Source organism: Catharus ustulatus, chromosome 1, assembly GCF_009819885.2.
Source record: "Catharus ustulatus isolate bCatUst1 chromosome 1, bCatUst1.pri.v2, whole genome shotgun sequence".
NCBI classification, from domain to species: domain Eukaryota; kingdom Metazoa; phylum Chordata; class Aves; order Passeriformes; family Turdidae; genus Catharus; species Catharus ustulatus.
Genome location: NC_046221.1, coordinates 116,537,318 through 116,556,607, shown reverse-complemented (window position 1 = coordinate 116,556,607; position 19,290 = coordinate 116,537,318). Strand labels below are relative to the sequence as shown.

The window sequence follows — 19,290 nt, the reverse complement described above, 5'->3', positions numbered from 1 at the left end:
ATGCAAGCAGCCCAGTGCCATAGCCACCTGCTTCCTGCATGCTCAAGAAATGAGAATTGCACTCAGTATGAGAATTTGCCAATAACTTTTTTGCATTTAAAAAATATTTTCTTTATTTTTTCTTTTTTTTTTCTGTAACAAACAACTTTTAAAAAAGGACCCATGTTACATATCCATATGCACACTTGGACTGCATTAGCATCAGGGCTACTTCTGTTTCTTAATGGAAATTAATGTATTGGGAAGCTCAAAATATGCTGATTCTCCTCTGAAATGTAACTATAAAGTTAATCCTGTGGTCAGGGCTGGAGGAAAGATTTGGGCTCACATGAACCAGTCTGTGCTCTATTGGCAAAGGTATTTATAATGTTTGTGCCACAAATGCAGATCCTGCAGTGCAAGTGATGCTGGGGCTAGGAAGTACCTGAGTTGCCTTTTGTGCTGCAGTGAAAAACACTGTTTACCTCCAGAGTGAGTAGGGTTTTTTCATGAAATTTCCTCAGAGAAGTAATGTTTCACCCTCCAGATGTATTTTTGGAAAATTAATATTCAAGGTACAACAATTAAATGATCAGAATTTAAAAAGTTGAGGAATTACATTCCTGACTTGTGAGCCTTGCTGTGCACTCTGAGGACTTCACCACAGGGGATGGGTGTTTTGGCTTTGATTTGACATTTAATCAGGTGCTCAACTCTAAGCAAAGTTAGTAACAGTGTTGGCTCAGTTATCCTCACCCTGACCAGGGCCCCAGCATACAAGCTGCTGTTAAAGCCACTGGAGACACAGTCAGTTTTGATGTCACTAGGAAAAATCATAGTTGATTTCAACTTGGAGTGGGGTGAGTGACCCTGAACATTAGGCTTAAATTATGTTTGTCTGTCCCTGAAAGAGACATGTAGCTCTGTGCTGTATCGTCTTCTGTAGTTCTGGGAAGAAGATGCATTTAGAGAGAGGAAAGTTCATATTTCAGACATTTATTTGACTCTCAGATCTTCAGCAGAGTATCGAGTTGATTAAAATGTTAAAATGTTTCTGTGCTTTATTGTGTAATATAATGTATTTTATATAAATACGTGGTATGTTTTTTCAATTTTTTTAAAAGTTTGAGGCTAGAGCATTACCACCTGCAGCTCCTGTCACCAGCAAAGGGTGTTTGGGCTGGTCTGCCCCTCCCAGGATCTGCTGGCAGAGCAGCGAATACAGCTGCCTACCTGAAGGCAGAGGGGACTGAAGGGAGTAAAACTGGGAGAGGGGGAAATTCAGAAAAAGAAAGGGGTTGAGACACCCCAGGGGAGAAGTGGGATATAAGTAGTGGAAGCAGGAAGGTACAAATGAAGGAAGAGGTGAGAGAAGGATAGTTTTGAAGGGAGAAAAATGTAAGAATAGGATACCAGACAGGAAAGGAAACTAGCAAAACAAAAAAGACCCTGGCAGATAAAAAGAAGATAGGGAATGAAACAAAAGGGGTAACACTAATTCTTGGCAGAAACAGCATCTGTTGTCAATAACAGCTGAGTATTGCAGTTTCTGGAAAAGGTTTTTCAGGTTTGGGGGAGGAAAAATGGATGGGGATCAACCATCTGAACGTAAGGTAGAAATAGTCCTAGGCAGAAAATACAGAATTAAAGAGCACAAGAGAAAAGTGAGAAATAAGGAGACAAAGAGATAAGAAAGCTAAGCCTGCCCGTGCTGTTTTATGGGTTCTGCAAAGTCCCAGCATGTACAGACCCTGCTGTTTTTTTATACTTTTGTTCCCTGGACTACTAGACCTTGGGGAGATTAGAAGTGCAAATTCTGGTCCTGCTAAAGCTAATTGTAGAGGTGATTTGGTTTGCTGTTTGGTTTTTCATTTTCTTAAAATTTAATTTAGTGGAGAGAGGGTGTCATCCAGACTGTGTGGTGGTAGGCAATATTCCTGAAAGTGATAGCAAATTAAACAGTGACAGGTGATGAAGATGATATGAACAGTTTTCATTCAGTAGGAAGATGATAACTGTTGATGAAGGAGGAAAATGTAAGGTGCTGAACAGAATGAGACAGTGGCATTTATGTGGAAGACATATATGCCTGGTCTGATTTACTTTCTACAGAGGAGATTAAAAATTTGAAGAAGCCAGTGACATCCCTTGGCAATTAAATAATTTCCTTCTTGCATACACTATTTGTCTCCAAATCTCACAGACCGTAGTTCAATTTGACTTCTTTTTCTACTGAGATTTTTGTAGAATCTTGGCAGGACATGTTTGGTGGTTGTAAAAATGTGCGTGTTTTTTCATTGAAATGTACTCTGTGTTCTAGTTACAACCACCTACTTGTCCCTTTGTGATCATAACAGAAATATTTGGATTTTTAACTAATATTCTTATTCATGATTAATTGTGAGAAATACCACAGATCTCGAATTTGCATCCTGATAAGAAAAACATATCTTAAAATGTATGTGAATTACTAATTTTTGCGTTACAGTATGGATGAAGAGGATGTGAGGCTCTGGTTTATTTTAGTAAGCTTTGGATCAGTTTTTATGTGCCTGAATTAATATCAGGAAATTGTACATGTGCCAGGAGTCTCTCAGCTGAGCTGCAGAAGGGAGACTGACACATTAGAGGCTGTGGGGTAGTGAACCACAGACCTGTAGTCAGTTTAATCCTAGTTAGTCTCACCTACTTTCCTTACTTGCCTCACATGCATTCATTTGCCATTGGAGACCAGCTCATGCTGAAGTGTAAGTGGAGAGATGTGGAATTTCCTAAAAGGTGGGAGGCCTGGGGCTCACATTAAGGACAGAGGAAACACCACTGTCCTAAAAGGACTGCTGTGGGTCAGGAAAGATACATATGTCCTGGCTGGTAAAATCCTTGAGAGCTACAGAGGCATAGGTGATAGCTATTTTTTTTTTTGCTCAGTTACAGTATTTGCTGGGAGAAACATTATTCATGTAGAACATTTAATGGCCTTTATTATGGACAACCATCTTTCCAACAGCTGCAGGTGAGGAAGGGTTGCCAGGCATGTTGTGCAGGTACTTGCCCTCCCAGCCAGTTTCCCAGTCAGAGGGACTACCTGGAATAGCGTCCTTTGTGAACTGGAATAGTATCCTGATTTATATCGTAGGGCTCTTCCTCAGCTACCGAACTCCATCTGTCCCCTCTCTGGAATCTTCTGTTACCCCAACTCCTGAATGCCCCTTTCACCAGGCTCCCAGCCTCACACACACCAATCCCCACTGCTCCAGAACTGTGCTCCTCCTTGGCTTTGTCACCCTGCCTTTTTATCACTTGAAGCAGCTTCAAATACCTGCATCTGCGTCTCCAAACTCTTTTTCTGAGGGGGAATCTTTCACTGGATTTCAGAACAGCTTGTTCCAAAGGGAAAATTAAACTAAGTTTAAAAACAAGTAATCCTACTAAGCCACTCAAACTGTTTACAAAGTGCCTTTGAAAATGGGAACTTCTTCCTCTAATGCTGGAGCAAAAATGCCCCTTTCCACCACCTGTGACAGTTTGTACAGCAGCTTTACAAGTCATGCAGGTTCCTAAAAGCAGGGCTGTCCTCCATGAGCTCCTGCGCTGCTCTTGCCCATCTTTTGGCAACAATCCATTTCTGTCCTGTTGGGAAGTACATAGGTCATGAGTGGTGCAGAGCCTTTTAGACAAGGAAATCCCATTTCAGATAAAAATCTTCCTGAAATTATTTACCTTTTACTAATGGGGTGCTGTAGGGTCATGGTGAGAATCAGACATGTATGTCTTGGCCACTGTTCTGAGATTTTTCTGTTCACTCTTTGCCTGATGTGGAGAGAAGAGATAGAAAGGAGAGGGTCTTAGAGGGCGTGTTGTAGCCTGGGGTCACTATAGTTTTTTCTTTATAGCAGAGGAATATGGAGGTTCTGAGTCTGTAACTGCTGAGCAGTAAATGGAACAGAACTGTGATGGTGTAATTGTTCGGATTTTTACTTGAAGAGAAAGCACAGGAAGCCTTGGGGGCAAGGGGAGGAGAGCTAACGTAAAACACAAAATCAACAGAAAATAGTTTTCCAGGGAAAAGCTTTGGTTCTGTTAAACTCGTGTTATGAAAAAATCCTGTATAATCTGTAAAAATACTGTTTCATCTTTTCAAACAACTCCTGCATTTTAAAAATCCAGGATGTTTTCTAAATCAGAGCAAGGTTTGTTATTATCATTTGCTCAGCATGGCCTAAAACGATTGAGCAGGGAATAGGAATCCTAAAAGGGTTTGAGCTGGACTTCCCTGCTCTACACATCTCTCATGTTGGTTTTGTTGAAACAGATTCTGTCTGGTATTACTCGTTTACCAAAGGACCATCTAAAGAAATTGAAGACTATGAAAAGTTGAAAACTATTGGTAGATACTTCCTGGCATAATTTTTCATATTTGCTGCCTCCCTGAAATTTTCTTTAAAGACCGTCATGCCTAGTACTTAGTAGTCAACACTTGCTGTATTCTTGGAAAGCAGACAATAAACTGAGCAAATATTGTCAGCTGCCAAGTTCAATGGAAGCAGACGGTTTGCAGTGAAGCTGGAAGTAAATAGAAGTTGGTGCCACAGTTGGTTCTTCCTGCCATTCCCCAACTGATGCCTTCTTTCAGTAAAAAAACAAGCAAACAAACAAACCAGTGGAAAAGGTAACAAGTCATACCTTGAGTGAGCTGGCAGCAGGGTGTGTTTCTTTCCTTTGGCTTCCTGAGAAAAAGGAGCCTCAGCTGGAGAGAACACAGCCTGTGATGCAGACCTTCTGTTGACATGGACATCAGACACAGAATCAAACAAAAAAAGGACTTTCTTGGCTTTCCACTGTCTGAAAATCAAAAAGTAAGAGTTAGTTGGAATTTCCTAGGGGAAAAGAATTAAAAATATGATTTGATGACTTTGAAGCATTCTATAAAGCATTTCCATTTTACAGCCTCTGTCAGACCAAAAAATTGGAACTGGCCAACAAACCAAACCCAAAAAAGGCCAAACAAAATGAGGTGAGGAAGGAAAAGCAATTTTCAAAAGAACTTAGCTTTGACATTTTCTTTATTTTTTGTATTCAGGATAAAGGGAAGTACCTAAAGGTTTTTTAGAACTTCCACCAGTGAGGAAAATATGTTGTTTGAGTAGTTTTACCAAGATCCACGACACAGGAGGTTTTGTGTCTCATTTACCAATTTGCTTTGCTAGTAACATTCCTTTGAATTCACCTCCCTTACAAAGGTCCAGATACTCAGTGGCTAGCAAGGATATCTTTAGCATTCAGATCTGGTAGTGCAAGAAGGCAAAGATGAGAAGGACACTCACTCCTCTGTGTTCTTCCCAAAGGAGCAGTGGATGGGTGTCACTCTTCTAGGACATTTGTTACTGCTAAGCTGCCTATTACATCAGAGGCTTTTACCCCAAAGAGGAAGGGACACTGAATTTTAAAAATCTTCCAGCCAAAAGCTGGAAGCTAATTTTTAAATATAAACTTAGAGATCAACACTAGTGGGATTGGTTTCATAAACAAAAATGGAGTTTTCAGAGCTTCAAACAGATTCTAAGTTATTTTAATACAGGGGATGAAAAATTGTCTGACAACTTTAGAAATAAAGAAACCTTTGACTTGTAAGGTAACTTTGTAACAGTTAAAGTGGCCGGCCAGATAAAATATTCACTTACCCTTAGACGTCTGCTTTTAGAAGGAAAAGCGATGATTACTGTTAAAGCAAACATTAACTAATTCTTTTCTATGCTTTTTTTTTTAAGTATTGGACAAAAAAAATCTAGTAGATTCAGAGAAGAAAACCAGCAATCAGTGTTTGCAGCAAATAATTCTCAGCTTAGTATTTGTCATCCTAAACTTCATTTGGTTGGTGGTCAGCAGCATGTATTAAATGAGCAATCATCTTCAGTGAACATTACTGGGAGCTCTGCTGCAATGAAAACTGGTGCTTGGGGCCTTCTGCCAAGCATGCCTACATGGAGAATGAAAAGATGAAAACTAAAATCTTCATGATAAGACTGGTTTCCAGGTTTTTAAGTATTTCTAGAAAGTTTTTTTGCATTCTTTCTAGTGTTCCTGGGGCAATATATGCAAATTTGAAGAGGCAAAAAATATCCATTCATAAAGCAACTTCCGTACATTCAGCAAATTTTTAAACGTTCTTTGAACTGAACAACTAAACCTATTATTGGCCATAATTTGCAAGAGACTCGATTGTGCTTTATATTTTGACAAAATCAGGATATTCTTAATGTCTGTACTTTTTCCATAAGGAGAAAGACATTATGCAGGACTTGGTCTGTTGACTTTGAGAACTCAGGTCCTTCCCCTAGCAGTGCTGGGGGGCTAGGAATAAATTCCCAATGCCTATTCACCTATAGGTTGTGATGTTTGTTAATTCATTTTATGTGATAACAAAACCTCATAAAATTCCTTTGTCCAAAATAAATTTTACATTGTACCTTATGGCTTTCATTGAGTTCATAGTTAAAGTCCCGGATAATTAGATTTCCTCTCTATTAAACATGTGTTACTAATCATGGCTATCTTTGCAGTCAACTATGGAAGCCAAAATCCATTGAAATAAGCAGTTTTCATATGACACTTTTGTTGCACTGAAATGCCCATCCAGGAACTGGGAAGGTAATTGTTGAAGATCACATCCCATGCTCTCAAATGGCAAAACATTTTTTTCAGTCACAGGAAAATTGATGCTTGCAACATTTGTTCGGTTTTGCAGACTGCAACTAGGTTGTCAAGTACATTTTTGTTGGACTTAGCACCCTTCTGATGTCTTTTGAGAAGGCATCCTGGTTTCTGAAGATAAAATTAAGTTTTTGGTGCTAACAAACAGAAGGTCTGCAACTGAAATTTTGATTGAGATAGTATGTATCTCTTTTTCTGTTACCTGTAGGTTGGTATGTAAACCTCTGGGAAATAATTTGTCTCTGCTGCAGGTTAATACAGCCCACTTTTCTCAGATTCTTGCTACTTATTTTGATAGTATCACTGACAGACTGCAGTCTCTAAAATCCTTTGATGTAATGATATATGAGGATGTCGGTAAAACTCACCTGGGTCTGTGCTGGTCTTATGGTTGGTTTTGTTTGTGCCTGAGTTCAGTGGCAAACACCAGAGTTCAGCTTTGTGCTGTGTTTGAGGTCAGTGCTGGAGCAGGAGCAAGGATGCCATCATATCTGTCAAGTACCTGCTCTGAAGAGCTACCCGGCTCTCTCCAAACTCAAAGCCATGATGATAGCCTGTATGAAAAGATAATTAATGATCCAGGCTTCTGGGTTTACTGTAGCTCTGAGTTAAGAGAATAGTTGAACACTCTTTTTTTCGATGATAACCATGATCACTTGTATGTCTTAAGATGCATTTCTCTTCCTGATGTGTAACACCACACTGGATGCATTAGGAACCAAAGGATTGCTACTTCATGGTTGTATGCTTTCCTTTTATTTGCATTCCCTAATGCAGAGAGCAGGGCCTTAGTGCATTGTTTAAAAGCTGGAAGAGTCTGGAGCAAACCTGTTGTTGAGGTTTGTTTTCTTGCCAGCTTTTGCAGAATGAACTTCTACTAATTGCCCGGATAAGGAAAACTCACCAGTGCAAGATTGATGGATATGTTAATAAAGAAAAACAATGTACAAGAAGAGTATTTCCCATTCATGCATTTTCTATTAACATGAGGCTATCGAGATTGCAAAAGAGTAGGAGTGGTTGTCAGGAGCCTTGAGTCTCTTACAGCCTTTTCTACTGATCTCTTGTAAGTCTGTAAACTCTCTTGGGCTCAGCCTCTTGCCGTGAATATTCCTGGTTAGTTTAGACCATGGGCTGGTGATCTGAGTTTTAGAGCTGATGGGCATCTGCTGCTACTTTTCAAGTGAGTAGGATTTAGTTATGTTCACAGGTATCTCTGAAAATGAAGCCATTCAAATTCCTGGGTTTGTGTGCCTGAGGGGAACTACACAAGTTTGAAAATGTTGACTTTGAAATATACTTTGGGTTCCAGCCTTGTAAGTAGACAAAATAAATTTCACACCACATGAGGTACCCAGGAACTTAATTAAGGTGAATTAAGTGTTTTAAAATCTTAGCCGAACAGAAACTGCAAAGTGTGTGCAGAATAATAACAACACATGCATGTTCATCAGTGAGAACTAGAGTTCTGGAGCCTAAGTAATGCTTTCAAGATAACATGTGGATAAATTTATCTCAACTTTTTTGCCATGACATCAGCCTGCCTGTCCAGAGTTTAGCCTTCCCTGACCAAGACCCACTACTGTTAACAGAACACAAGGTGATCATAAAATCCTTGCTGGGGACATTGTGAACCACAGCATGTAACTGAATTGTATATTAGACTGTAAAATAAGGATTGTGAAAAAAAAGTGTGTGTCAGATATAATGAAGAACATTTCACTTTGTAATCCTGAGTTATCCAAATAGCAAATATGTAATAATACAAGAAAGGGGGAAGCTTTATCTTGCTCAATGTATTAGATATATTTTTTAATTCTGTCTTCATCATAGTGTTCCACTGAATTGCATTTTTATTAATATTTGGAAAGGCCTTCTACGTATAAGCAGTGGTCATTTACAGGTTTTTCGTATTTTAGAATGCATTGTAAGACTCTAACACTACTGCTTAGTGCGGTATGAAACATAAATATGACATAATAAAGAAAATCTTTTTTCAAAACCTAAATTGCAACATTTCACATTAGAACTTAAAAACTAGATTTGGCTCCAAGGAAACATATCAATTTGAAACCTGCATGTCTTTAGCCACTGCATTATCTTTACTTGGTTCATTGGAAGAGCTCTCAATGCAGACTAATTAGATATTTTGAGTATAAGTACCCATCTCTTCTTTTCCATTTGAAATTTCCCTGTGCTTTTGGTAGAGACTTTGCTGCCTATTAAGTTCTTACTAAACTTTTAGTAAAAGTCTCTGTTCTTGCTACTTCCCATTTTAAACATATTTTAAAAATTAGTATTTTTAAAGCATACCCATATAGCACTGGTGCTCTTTCTCCAGAAACAGTAGCTTCTCAGGCTGTTTAGCTGAAAAAGTAATGTTAAGGATAGTTGCAACTGCCAAAGTCTGGAAACTCAGAGTTATATCTGACATTTCATTCTTCACCTTAACTATTGAGCCTTGGCCATTCATTGGATTTTCACAGTGCTTTGGAGTTAGAAGGGAGTTTTACAGATGAAAGATGAAAATCAAAATAAACTCCTTTATCAAGTAAACCTTGCAAGGGCATTCTGAATCTTACAATGCATGGGGAGTTGATTGTGATATAACATACAACACAGGAGGGTTGGAATAAACAATTTATTCTCTATCGTTAGGGATGGCCATGCATAACTGACTTATGGCTCTGGTTTGCTCTGCCACTTGTTACGTGTGCAGTCATCCCTAACTCATACCAAAACCAGTTTATCATACTCCCATGTTGCATAGTTTTTATAAAATGTTCTCTCATTAAAAACTTTACTGGGGAGACTGAACGTTTGAAGATGCTGGCAGTGCTTTAGTGAGCTTTCCCCGGAGCTTGGTCTCGCTATGGAATCTGTGCTGACAATGATCATGAGATGGTTCCTGCTATCCAGCACAGCCACAGTCTGCTGGGCAGGTAACAGTCCTCATTTGGCAGCACATAGCAGGTACAGTGCAGGCATCAAAGGCTGGCTTGTCAGAAAGATTGAAGGACTGCAGGGGCTCTCCCTGAGTCAGGAGAGAATCAGGGAGTAGGACAGCATGGGACAGTGTCACTGCCCCCATGGCTTAACTCTTACTCATGCACTGAGGGTTTTGTTTTGTTTACTGTCAATTAATGACCTTCTCTGAGCCCTAAATTTGTTTAAAAAACAGATAAGGCCATATGCCAGATAAGTCCCTGGCCATCCTTGTCATCGATGTATGTGTAGTCTATAGCTGTCTTTGGGAGAGCTGTTGGACAAGTCTTGTTCTGGAGCATTGTGTGGATCAAGCCCTCAGCTGTGTGTTCCCTTCCTGAAGGATTTTCCTTGTGGTTGGTGCATGTCTATAGCACAATCTAGTTCATTTTGCTCATTCCTCTCAAGAGAAGATGCAGTCCTGCCACCAATGTAAATCATTGGCTCACCAACACACATTCTAGGCAGCAGCTGGAGTGAAGCCATGAGTGTGCCTTGGTCATGAAGCTCCCACTGTTGGAGTGCACTGCTGAGGTTGGAGCTCCTGGGTGGTGCTTTGACCCCACCATGAGCATCTCTAGTGGTAGGCTTTGGTTCGTGGTGTTCTGTGCCTTCCTTGCCCAGGGTGTTTGCTGCAGACTGACACACAGAGTGCTACACAGGTGTTATCATGCCTGGAAAAATGGTGTTTGGCAAGGGTGCTTTCCATCAAATGCATGGTCCTGCTGCACAGTCATTCATATGGATGGATGTTTTCCAGGCTACGTCACCTTCCTACCTAACAGGAGCATTTTGAGCCTAGACCTTTATTTCAGTGTTATCTCACCCAAGCTAAGTATAAATGGTGAAAGTTCAATTATATGCAAAGTGACTATTAAAGCATCAGGGCTCATCTGGGGGTCTGGGCCTCCCCTCCAGTTTTCACTTACAATTGTGCTAAATCCCTTAATGCTGCAGAGAAATTGTACGTTCATCAGGTGGGGCATTGGAGGCCAGGGTGCAGATAACCACTTTTACTGCAGATGAGACATTGCAGTCCTGTTCTTAAGAACTGCCAGGCAGATTGGGAATCACGGTCACGGTTAATAGCAGCGAATTGCCAGCTCTTGATGGGTGGGTAGTCACTCCTTTCAGTGGTTGCCCCCTGGGGGAGAAGGTAGAAAAACAGAGGGAGGGAATTAGAGTGACTTTGCACAGTTGAGCAGGTTCATGCCGCTGGATCAGTGGCAAGCATTGGCAGGGCTCCACTCTGGGGAGGCTCACAACAACATCACAGTCTCATTTTTACCAATTGGTGTTGCTATAGCCAGTGGTGCACAGGGGGAGAGCAAAGACGAGGGGGGGAGCCGGGGGGGAGAATGAAAGCAAGAGTCTGGACTAAATTAAACAAACAAAAGTGCTTGTAAGTAGCATTTAACCCATAACCATTAGCCCAGTGCTGCTAATTGTACTAAACTGTATATCTGAAGTTCAGTGTGTGATTAAAGAGTTGGCTCACAAACTCTCTGCATAACCTTAATTTTTTCAAGGTTCTTTGAGTGTAGAATGGCTTATAATAATGATTTTGACTAATACGATTTTTGACATGCAACTTTAATGTTTAACCTTAGTACAACTCCAGAGCATTTCATGTGTATTCAGCTGTAAAGAGTGATGATTTAAAGGGATAATATAAGAAAAAGGTCGTTCTAGAATGAACCTCTAACAAATTGCATAAAGGAAGCTTATTATTCCATGAGTAGAGAGATACGCAGCTTTTCTGATCATTTTTCTGCTTGGTTCAAGAAATTGTTGAGACATGATTGGGAAAAGAAACACAAAAAAATGAAATAGAAAACTGCAAGCAGTGAACATTCTTTTGATGGTTATGATTTTGTTGCCACTAAAAATGCTCCTCAGTAATGTGGTTGTTCATCTTTCCTCTTGTTTTGGGTGAAGAATTCGTTCCAATAAGAAAATGCTGTTATTGGTTGGAGGATTGCCTCCCGGACCTGACCGGCTACCCAGCAATTTGGTTCAGTATTATGATGATGAAAAGAAGACGTGGAAAATACTGACAAGTAAGTGGTTTATTTTTGTACAGTTGTCTTGATGAATTTAAAAACATGGTTAATCAAATTAGACACTTTATTGATTTGTTTCTCTTCAGAGATTTGTTTATGTATCACAAGGGGCTTCACAATGGAGCAATAAATTGAGATTGCAGAAGATGCTAATTTTATAATAGGATAGGCCTAAATTAACATTGGCTTAAAATCATTCCAGTAAGTTTTTTTTTAAGTAAACTTGTAAGTCTTTCAAGCTGCAACATGAACCCATGCATATTTATGTATATATGAAAAAAATCTGGTTTAGGAAAAAAAAAGGCAGTTTTTTCAAGACATTTTTCTCAAGAGTCAGATCCCTGGTAAGCCATAGTACTAGAGCACACCTTTGATTCTCTTTTGCATTTTCATTTCCTTCTTCCAGCTTTATCTGTTGTCCACAATCATTAAAGAAAGGTTTCCTCTGTACTACCCTGCGTCCATTGCTGACAGAAGCATTGGTGGAATATATCAGCTACAATAAACAGTGCATGGAGGCTGCTATCACAAAATTCTTTCCCAGCTTCTTTTAATAGTGGATTGGTTTTAGAGTAAGTATTTTGCCTCGAGCATCGAGATTTGGAACTTATTGTTATGTTGGTTGTGATTCCCACTCTGACTTGGTCATGGAATCAAATCATAGCTTCTTGAGTGCAGCAGGCTGTGTGTGCATTAGTCCCCTTGTGGCTAAACTGGCTGCATTGGTCAATAAAACTAAATTTTAACTGTCAAAATTGCCCAAAGCAGTATAGATAAAATAATAAATGAGCAATTTTGATCCATAAATCAAAACCATACTTCTAAAACTGGACAACTGGTAAAACCTGGATTTCCTATTAGACCTGTTGGTTTTTTTTTTCCACAGTAAAATACATTTTACAGAATTTTGTTCTTCTCCCTTATTCAAAGCCCTATAATGGCATACATCCACATTATTATTATTACATGCATAGATTAGGATGAAAAAAAAATTAAATTGTTATAATGCAGGGCTTGAAATAATGCCCTTGCAGGCTGCATTTTCCCATGGAAGATTTAGGAGCCTTTCACAAAGTGTTGCCACCTAAAGACTGTTTAGGTATAGATGGCCTGGACTAATAGTTGAGTGTGTTGTGTGAGAATGACAATTACAAAAGGTTATATGAAGTGTACGTTATAAAAGTTTACAGCATCTGTGCTAGGGAATATATTATGCTTCACATTTTTCAGAATAATGAGTTATGATACCCACCTCTGTATACTACTTCTAAGAAAATTCTGAAGATGGTAAGTCAGTGAAAAAAATCAATGATACTGCCTAAGGCAGAATTGTCCAGGTGTTTTTTTCATTTGCTGTGTCTAATCCAGTGGCTCAACAGGAGAGGCAGGAGTTGATCTCTTGCTTCAAGATCTGAACTCTCAACTGAATTAAAGTAAAAAAACTTTTTTCTGAATCCTAACTACATGTAGCTTGTCAGATTTTGTAAGAATGAAATTTACTCAACTCTTGGTTATATACATTGTGTTGCAGCCTCCAGGACTGGGGGAAACTACCCAGAGGCAGGATACCTTAATGCTCTACTTAAATGTCCACCTCTGGTGTTGGAGTAATACTGTCTATGATGGTGTTGAGAGATGCTTCAGAATATAGAGAATTATATATTATATATATTATATGGAGAATTTAATCTTTTCTCTGTTACCTTTAGAAATAGGGAAGAAAAGTTATCTTTCCATTATGGTAGTGCACATAACATCCTATGCTGTGGTTAAAAACAAATTACAGTTGTCTTACAGTTACAGTCCTGGCCAGCTCAGGTTCCAAAGTACTTGCTGCTCAGCAATGAAAGTCCTGAAGGTCCCAGGGTCTGTCTCAGTGCTGGCTGAGACAACAGCTGTCAAATACACAACCCTCTCTTAACATGAGTAATCCTGTTCTTGCAAATCCTGCCAGAAAAGGATGCCCTCTTGGCCTGGGCTAAAGTTTGAACACCTGCCTTTTCACACTGAAAAAGACAAAACATTAACAAGCATTATTTCTTAGAAAATATTTTACTACTCCCAAAATGGTAGCAATAACTATTAAAAAAACCCCCAACAAAATAGGAGTTTCAAGTGTCCCCTTTTTTTCCTAATTTAGGAGAGAATGGGAGGTAAGTCCAGGTAGATCTGTCCTTTCCATGAAACACTGAAGAACTACAGCATAGGAGTGCAGGGACTTGAAGAGCTGTGATTCAAAAGTCTTAGGGAAGACAACAAGCTGTACAAGCTTAAAACATAGTGGTAGTTCAGTGCAGCTGTGGTGTGGCATCAACATACTATGATATTTGGGGGGGTGTGAATGTGAGGACATAGTTCTATCTTTATCATATTCTTTTGTAATTTAGGAAGGAGTTTTCTTTCTTTAGCCTTTTACCTGTCTCTCAGTCCACTGTTGTTAACAGAGATACTCAATCAGCAGCAAAGGCAGAAGATTTTTCTTCTGTTTACTTACTTAGATAGTGCTTTCAGTCCTGACATTGCAGTTCATTCTCAACTTGTCAGTGCAAATGAGGAGTTTGCTCCTTAGTGAATAGGGACAGAGCAAAAGCTATGTCCTGCTCATGAGGTTCTGTGATGGGAAGAATTTCAATTCCTGTTGTCTGGTATTGCAAGATGTTCTGTTTTATTATTGCCTTAGGTGTATTTGATTTCCTCCTGTTACAAAGCTTTTTCTTTAACCTTCTGGCCACCAATAGGCTCCCCCACACAACAACAAAATGCCACATTTTGCACTTAGAGGCTTACTGATCCACTGTAAGCTTGCACAGATACTCCCCCTCTCTTTTTCCAAACCCATTTACATTCCTTGTTTTCTGCTCTCCGTGCCAGAGGCATTTGGGCATAGGGATGGTGGGAAAGGAGCAAACACTCAATCCTGGGTGCAGTGGCAGGGCCATTGAGGAGGAGGTGGATGAGAGGAGCCTGAATCTCCTCTTGTCACTCTCCACTGAGAGGAGCCCCAGCAGTTACTCTTGGGGTTTGCAGCCCCGTTTGAGAGGGAGCTGCTTTCCCTGTTTCCTTTTTCCTTCTCAGCACAGAGAGTGGCTCACTTCTCAGCACTCAGTTGCTTAGGGCTCTGTGTCCTGCCTTGTGTGATGCATAAGGAACAGGAGAAGATCAACCATCAGGAACTACTGACTCCATGGCACTGCAGTTGGAGCTGCAAGGACGGGTGCAGGTGGAACAGCACAAGCTATCAAGTATGACAGCTCAGCAGAGGAGCAATCTCATTTTGTTCCCTAGACAAGACTAGATCTATTGGCAGGGGATCCTGCCCACCTCTCTCTGCCTGGATAGCCAAAGCACCAAATGCATCAGTACTAATGGGAGTAATTCTAAAGGTATCAGGAAAACAACTTGCCTTGTTCATAGACCCAGGAGAGGAGGGGAAGCATGCACCCATTTCCAATTTTTTAATGTCATCATCTATAGGCAAGAATGTTATGGCTCAGGGGATCGGTAGATTTTTCACAGTCTAGTATTACTGTGTATTTTTCCTATCTGGTATTTCTCAGAGAGTTATTGTTTATATGTTGACAACATAGAGGTAGAATAAAGAGGGGGGAAAAAGGAGTAAGTGGCATTCTACAAACATTTTTTGCCACCTAATTTTGCTTGATATGGGCACAGTCCTAATCTGAGATTATAAATAATATTATGCACATCATGATGCGCATGTAGGTGTTTAATTTGAAACATTTATTGCACAGCTGTGCCTGAGCAAAGTCGAGGCTTTTAGACACTTTATGGCAAAGTACAGCAAATATCTTCACTGCATGGTTTCTTTTCCAGTTTGCCTACGTGTGCACAAACACCAGTTCACTTTTTAACTCGGTGCTACTTAGGTCACGTAGCAGCAACAGGCTATCATTGCCCAGTGACAGAAATGGAACAGCTGATGGGTGTGTGGCAATCCTCAGTAACAGCAAAAGTTCTGCTCTTTTAATGGATTTTCATTATTCCATGATATTTTGTAGTCTTCATTATTTACTGGATGTGGGGCAGTGGAGAGATCTCTGTGTCACCACCTCATGCCTCACTGCTTAGAACCAGCTGCTGCTGCTTGGGTTTTAATTACCAGTTATGGTCCTGCCAGGAGTCCGTGTTTAATTCTAGAACTCCTTTGGTTGTTTGTTTTAGCTGCAACGTTTAAGTTTAATTAAACTTTAAGGAAGTGAAGCAGTGTTTTGCCTGTTAGAATTATTCTATAATAATTGCAAAATCCAGAGCCTATAAAGATTTTTTGTGTTCAGAACTGCATAGCTTTCCCAAAAACCCTACTGCTAAGGCAATGATGTATTACTTTCACTTTCATTATATGTTTTTAATCAGAGCGTGACTTCACACTAGACAAAGCGATGCTTTATGCATGGTCTCCCTTGTTTTTTGCTAAAATCTTTTGACATGATTAATTTTACTTTAATGCTTTTGTCTTGTTGTAATGGTAAGGATGATGGGTATAAACCAGGGCACAAAAATACATGCTTTTCTGTCATAATGCTTCTAAGCATTTAAAAATATATTAAATGAAAGAAAAAAGTATCACAAGAGAATGATCTAACTGGAATTAAATTTCTTGCTATGTGAACAGAGAATGCAAGAAATAAATAAAAATGATGCAGTCATTGTTTTAGGTGAGATTTTTTCTGTTTTTTCTATAGCAATTTATCCATCTGTCTGATTAGAAGCAATGACTAGAAGAGAAATTGTGTCTTACAGGTTTCTAGATATACAGCAATTCCTTGCTTCGATCTAAAATTCCTTTTTCTCTGAAGCACAAAAGGTAAAATGTTGGAAGCACTACTGAACTCTTATATGGCATGTTCCATCCAGGTGAAGCTGTAGCTGCAGCAGATAACTGTTTTCATATCAGTATTTTGTTTTTCAATAAGATGCTAATTGTAACATTGTTTAACTTGCCTGGTTCACCACATCATCTGAGTAAACTACAGAGAGAATTCAGTGAATGTCACAATAATGACAAATATATGTATAGGTCATAATGCATTTATGCTTAGGGATTGCACTAGGTTTGGATTTTAATCCAGTATAAAGGCCAACATCATTGTCCAATGAGAACTGTCGCATATTTTTTTGGGAAAGATAGGGAAATGTCCAGAAAGCTGCCAGACTGGAGAGTTTAGACAGGATGACCAGCATCTCTTTAGAGGTTTCTTTTTCTCCTAGTTATCCCTTAGTCTTTTTTTTTCAGTTTGCCTTGGCCTTGCCACCTTTTGCTGGGTATGTTTAAATCGGCTGTGTTTGGTCAATGTGTAAAGACAAACAATGAAGCAGGCACTTTTATTTCCTTCCCAATCCCTCTCCTTTCTGCCAGCAGCAATCACACAGTGTTAAAGAGTTATCATCTTCACCTGATTCCCTGACCATAATGACCAGCCAGAAACATTTCCATCCTTGATACTCTGTTAAAAGCAATCCAGCTTTTCCTTCTTTCCCCAGGTTGGCTGTGCTTTCATTTTTACACGAAGCAGTCCTCTGCAGGTAGTCTGGTCTGAATACAGCATATGTTATTTCTGTCCTTTTGACTTTTTAAATTTCCCTTGACTATGTTCTATGACAGTGCAGCAGTCCTCCATCTTCAGTAATAATATTTTTGCGTGTCAGCCAGCGTTTAGACATACTGATGGTTCTCAAAACCCTTTGAACATTGTTATTTATGTACTTTATCCAAAGGGAAGTCAAGTAAAAGGCAGATAGAATGGTTTACTTCAAAGCCAGCATCAGAGAACCCAGGTCACTCCAGTCCCCAGCCTGCATTGTTTCTGCTGGAATAGGTTATATTTCTTTCCTCCATGTTTTCTTTGGCAGTTCTATGGTGCTCAGTTGTATCAGCCTTTCCTGTTCTGAATGATACTTTGCCTTTCCTGAGCAAATTAATAACAAAACTCATGTTCCTCTTTTTCTGAAATGTCTTTGGAGTCTCTGAGAACTTGTCAATCCTTCATGTGTTGAAGTGTTTTATCCAGTTTTCTATTTTCCAGGTTGGCTACTTATAAGACAAACAGTATGATTATAGCACACATTGGAGGTTCTTGGGAGAAATTTTCAAAGGCTTAAGTGTCAGCTTGAGTACTACTAGATGCCTAGTACACATTGTGCCTTTGGAAATGTGATGTCTCTGAAGTAAATACATTCATCTGCTGTAACGCTTTTTCTTTTTTGAAGAATGATAGTGTGTTAGAAGTGAAGTTTCCTACTTCAATTTACCCCACAACAATTGGTAACTGAATAAAAAAGTATGTTTGCAAAAAATGATTGAGATCAGATGGAGAGGTTGTCTTGATAAACACTTACTCTAATTTCTTCATCCCTTCCTTTTTTTTTTTTTTTGTACTTGTGAGAATAGTGCACTTATGTTAGTCAAAAAATGTGTCTTGATGAGCACTTCTTGGCAGCCCTGATGAATTTCATCTCTCTTACTCCATTTATCCAGCAGTTGGGGATGCTGCAGCTTCTGCTTCAGTGCCGTGTCAAGGATGGTTTCAGCACCGCTTTGAAAAGCTTGAGCGGGCATTAGCATATTGCTAAGCCAGTAGTCTTTATATTACCCACTAGACAGGTTTAATAAATGTGGTAGATGTATGTAGAAGTTGTACATGTACATGTATGCACATGCTTCTAGGTATGTTCCTTAAAGAAACACATGGATTGCACTGGAAGCTAATTTTAAACATAAATTCCATCTATATTTTTCATCCTTATACTTAAACCCTTTCAAAAGGTTCAGAAGCAGGAAAATACAGTTGCAAAGGAAGAAAGATTCACACACAGAGACCTTGGCTGATTGGTATGACTATCCAGCTTTAAGCCTGGATTTAGGAGATTAATTCAAGGTGGTCATACGCACTTCCAATAAGCCACATGTCTTACACCTGCAGGGAAGTAAGAATATAGATGTGAGGAACAGAAATAGAGTGAAGAGCATTTTTTTACATGTGACATAGCAGAGGTTAACCACAACTCCCATTCTGAGGATGATGTGTGGGAGTTCAACAGTGTAAGTGCCATTAATGGCACACGCCTGCATGTCTAAGAGCAAGGCAGAAGTCTGAGAATGAGTAAAACATAGCAGGTGAAAACGTAGCAGGTTCTCACAATGATTGCTTTATTTATGTGTTAAATGTTATTTTCTTCTGCACTGCCATTTGAGGTAACTTTCAAGTGTCAGCCCTCTTTGTGCACATTTTTATTTTTGATTACAATGTTGTCAGCTTCTCTGCTTACACAAGGTGTTACTTGATGGTTTCTTCTATTCCCTGTGCCTTACTTGTAAATGTGGTGTGTTGTAAATTCTGGATAGCTTTCTATTCCTGTGTTCCCAGTCCCTACACATCTTGCTGTGGTCTGTCTTTGAAACAACTCTTTTCACTGCATTCAGTCGGTTTGCGCTAAAGCTTTCAACAGTCTTTCAGCTTCTCTCGGCTACTCTCTATCTTTTGTTATGAAATTGTGAACACACTCCTCTGTGGAAACCAGGCTGTTCATTTCC

The 19,290-nt window shown here is 39.5% G+C and overlaps 1 protein-coding gene across 4 annotated transcripts in view; it reads left to right on the top strand.

The window, feature by feature from the left end:
* KLHL14 (kelch like family member 14) overlaps positions 1 to 19,290 on the top strand; it is a 60,279-nt gene that overhangs the window by 4,788 nt on the left and 36,201 nt on the right. For all 4 annotated transcript variants that reach the window (XR_004419680.1, XM_033075881.2, XM_033075872.1 and 1 more), the window contains exon 3: positions 11,614 to 11,735. Coding sequence is in view for 3 of the 4 variants with exons in the window: in XM_033075881.2 (XP_032931772.1) it covers positions 11,614 to 11,735 (122 nt within the window). In the remaining variant the exon portion in view is untranslated. The remainder of the gene's footprint in view (positions 1 to 11,613; positions 11,736 to 19,290) is intronic.